This window comes from Octopus bimaculoides, chromosome 4 (assembly GCF_001194135.2).
Source record: "Octopus bimaculoides isolate UCB-OBI-ISO-001 chromosome 4, ASM119413v2, whole genome shotgun sequence".
NCBI lineage: Eukaryota > Metazoa > Mollusca > Cephalopoda > Octopoda > Octopodidae > Octopus > Octopus bimaculoides.
The window spans coordinates 1,745,702-1,748,548 of NC_068984.1; the positions used below are offsets into that span (position 1 = coordinate 1,745,702).

At 39.9% G+C, this 2,847-nt stretch overlaps 1 protein-coding gene across 1 annotated transcript in view; it reads right to left on the minus strand.

The window, feature by feature from the left end:
- The window catches only part of LOC106869035 (serine protease 33), a 24,541-nt gene that overhangs the window by 3,165 nt on the left and 18,529 nt on the right, over positions 1–2,847 (minus strand). The window contains exon 6 of the mRNA XM_014914538.2: positions 1,856–1,995. Within this exon, the coding sequence (XP_014770024.2) occupies positions 1,856–1,995 (140 nt within the window). The remainder of the gene's footprint in view (positions 1–1,855; positions 1,996–2,847) is intronic.

The window sequence follows — 2,847 nt, forward strand, 5'->3', positions numbered from 1 at the left end:
TCCATTGGCCTCCAGTGTGCAACTGGTATTTATTTTGCCAAGTGCACCTGTGCTGGTAGCATGTAAAAAGCAAATCAACTGTTGAACGTTTGACCTCATGGGGGTAAAATGGCTGAGTACCTTTTGAGCATTGGACCTCATGGAGACAAAGTGGCTGAGTTCCTTTTGAGCGGGTTTCACAGAGGTGAGGTGGCTGAGTTCCTTTTGAGGAGGCAAAGTGGTCAAGCTCCTTTCGAGTGTTGGGCCTCACGGAGGCAATGACCAAGACCTTTGGCATTATGTCGTGCTTGAGAAGAAGACCCATCAAGCCAAGCAAAATGGCAGTTGTGGCTGATACCAGTGGCACGCTGGTGGCACTCATGATGGTGGAACGTAAAAACACCCATTACACTCTCAGAGTGGTTGGCATTAGGAAGGGCATCGAGCCATAAAAAAACCATGCCAAAACAGAATGGATCCTGGGGCAGCCTTCCAGCTTTCCAGCCCAGTCAAACTGTCCAACCCATACCAGCAAGGAGAGCGGACGTTAAATGATGATGATGATGACCCTGTAAAGATAAAAGGCAAAGTCAACCATGATGAGTTGAGAGAAATACTGCAAAGTATTTTGCCTTTATAATAATAATAATAATAATAATCATAATTATAATAATAATAATAATAATAATAATAATTATAATAATAATAATAATTCTTTCTACTATAGGCACAAGGCCTGAAATTTGAGGGGAGGGGGGATAGTCGATCACATCGACCCCAGTGCATAACTGGTACCTATTTTATTAACCCCGAAAGGATGAAAGGCAAAGTCGGCCTCGGCAGAATTTGAATTCCGAACACAGCAACGGGTGAAATACTGCCAAGCGTTTCGTCCAACATGCTAACCATTCTGCCAGCTTCATAATAAGAATAATGCTACTGAAACCAATTTTTAAAATAATGCAAGATATTGTCTTTTCAGAAGGATCAAAGCCCCACCAAATAATTCCAACAATGCTAGACATTCTGGTTAAAACTGACCCTAGGTTAAACGGTCAAATTTTAGTACAGACACAAGGCCAGTAAATGTAGGGGAGGGAGTCAGTGGATTACATCAATGCCAGCGGAATTTGAAATCCGAACATAAAGATGGATGAAATGCTTAGCAGAATTTCATCTATTTTTATGTTCTAATTTCAGATTCTGCTGGCATCCCTCCCCTACATTTATTGGTCTTGGGTCTGTACCAAAATTTGAAACTATTATTATTTTATTGTAGAAAGAATTTCTAAGACAGACAAGGGAAATAACTCTGAATTCTTAGCTGAATAAACTTGCAGTTTTAGTTTGATTAAACTACCAGCGTTTTCAGAACACAACCTTTGAATGTTGTTCACCTGCTTTAGCACCTGTGACTGACACCCACTCCCACTCTGTTGTTTCACTCGTCTTTCTCCTAGAATGACCGATGAGACACACATTGTATTTTATATGTATGTGGTAGAGAAAGTAGAAAATATGAACAGAAAACTCATCTACCGTCAACCCATGTTTAATTTCAATTGAGTTCTTTATTTTGAATATTTGCTATTTTGAGTTATGTCGCTTGCTGTGATTAAACTTAAGCAAAGGAAGAAAGGGAGTCTCTATGTGACACGTATTAGCACCGACATAATTATGTGTGAGAAAACATTGACATCCAGATAAGGTCTCAATAAAAAGAATCAAATTAGAAATCCATTTTGTTTTCTGAATGGAAGTTTCTTCCACTCAAAAGCTGAGTAGAAATATTTGAGTGAAAGGTTCTTATCTCAACATTCATCCTTTACAAGCATAAAATGTAACGAGATTCTAACGAATGCATGAAATTACTTACACCACAAGAGTCTTTGCCACCGTTAATGTAACCACCACATAACATACCGTTACTGAATCCAAAAGCATATTTTTCACACATTGTAGTGTTCCATATTGGAATTCTGACTTTACGGAGGAATCTCTGGACATTACCAGCTTCTAAGAGAGAAAAATAAAAATTCATTATATAATTTTATTTTATTTAGCAATAATGATTGATATAAACAAATATAAAGATTAACTTGAGTGGTCTATCAACATGGTTTCAGGGTCTGCAGCTGATGAAGTTTAATGATGCAGTAACACATGTCATATGGTTTATGATATGATGATGATGCTTTTCACATTATCCATAAGGAGAATTCCTCTCCCAAAATAGTTTGGAATCAATGTACACACCTGTATTTTAATCATCCCAGCTTTGTGTGCCCTTAATTAATTCTATCTTGACAACACTTTCACAAACCAGCAAATTATTTGCTACTTAAAGAACCAGCCTGGTGGGGGAGGGAGGGCTGTTAGGGACCCCAGCAGGACAGAAACAACAATGGTCAAAAGAACTGTCAACACCAGCACCTGTCTTACAATGACGTGTGCACTGAGAAATTCTAGGTTAGTCTCTGGCATTCTGTATGAGTGCTGATGGTAGTAAGACATTCTTTAGCGTCTGTTAAAGGATGCCATCTCTAAAAGAAAGCATTACTGTGTTCTTAGCTACACTGGTGTTTGTAGTGGATGGCATGCCTGGGTTTGGCAACCGAACAGGAAGAAGGGTATCATCATCATCATCGTTTAACGTCCGCTTTCCATGCTAGCATGGGTTGGACGATTTGACTGAGGACTGGTGAAACCGGATGGCAACACCAGGCTCCAGTCTGATTTGGCAGAGTTTCTACAGCTGGATGCCCTTCCTAACGCCAACCACTCAGAGAGTGTAGTGGGTGCTTTTACGTGTCACCCGCACGAAAACGGCCACGCTCGAAATGGTGTCTTTTATGTGCCACCCGCACA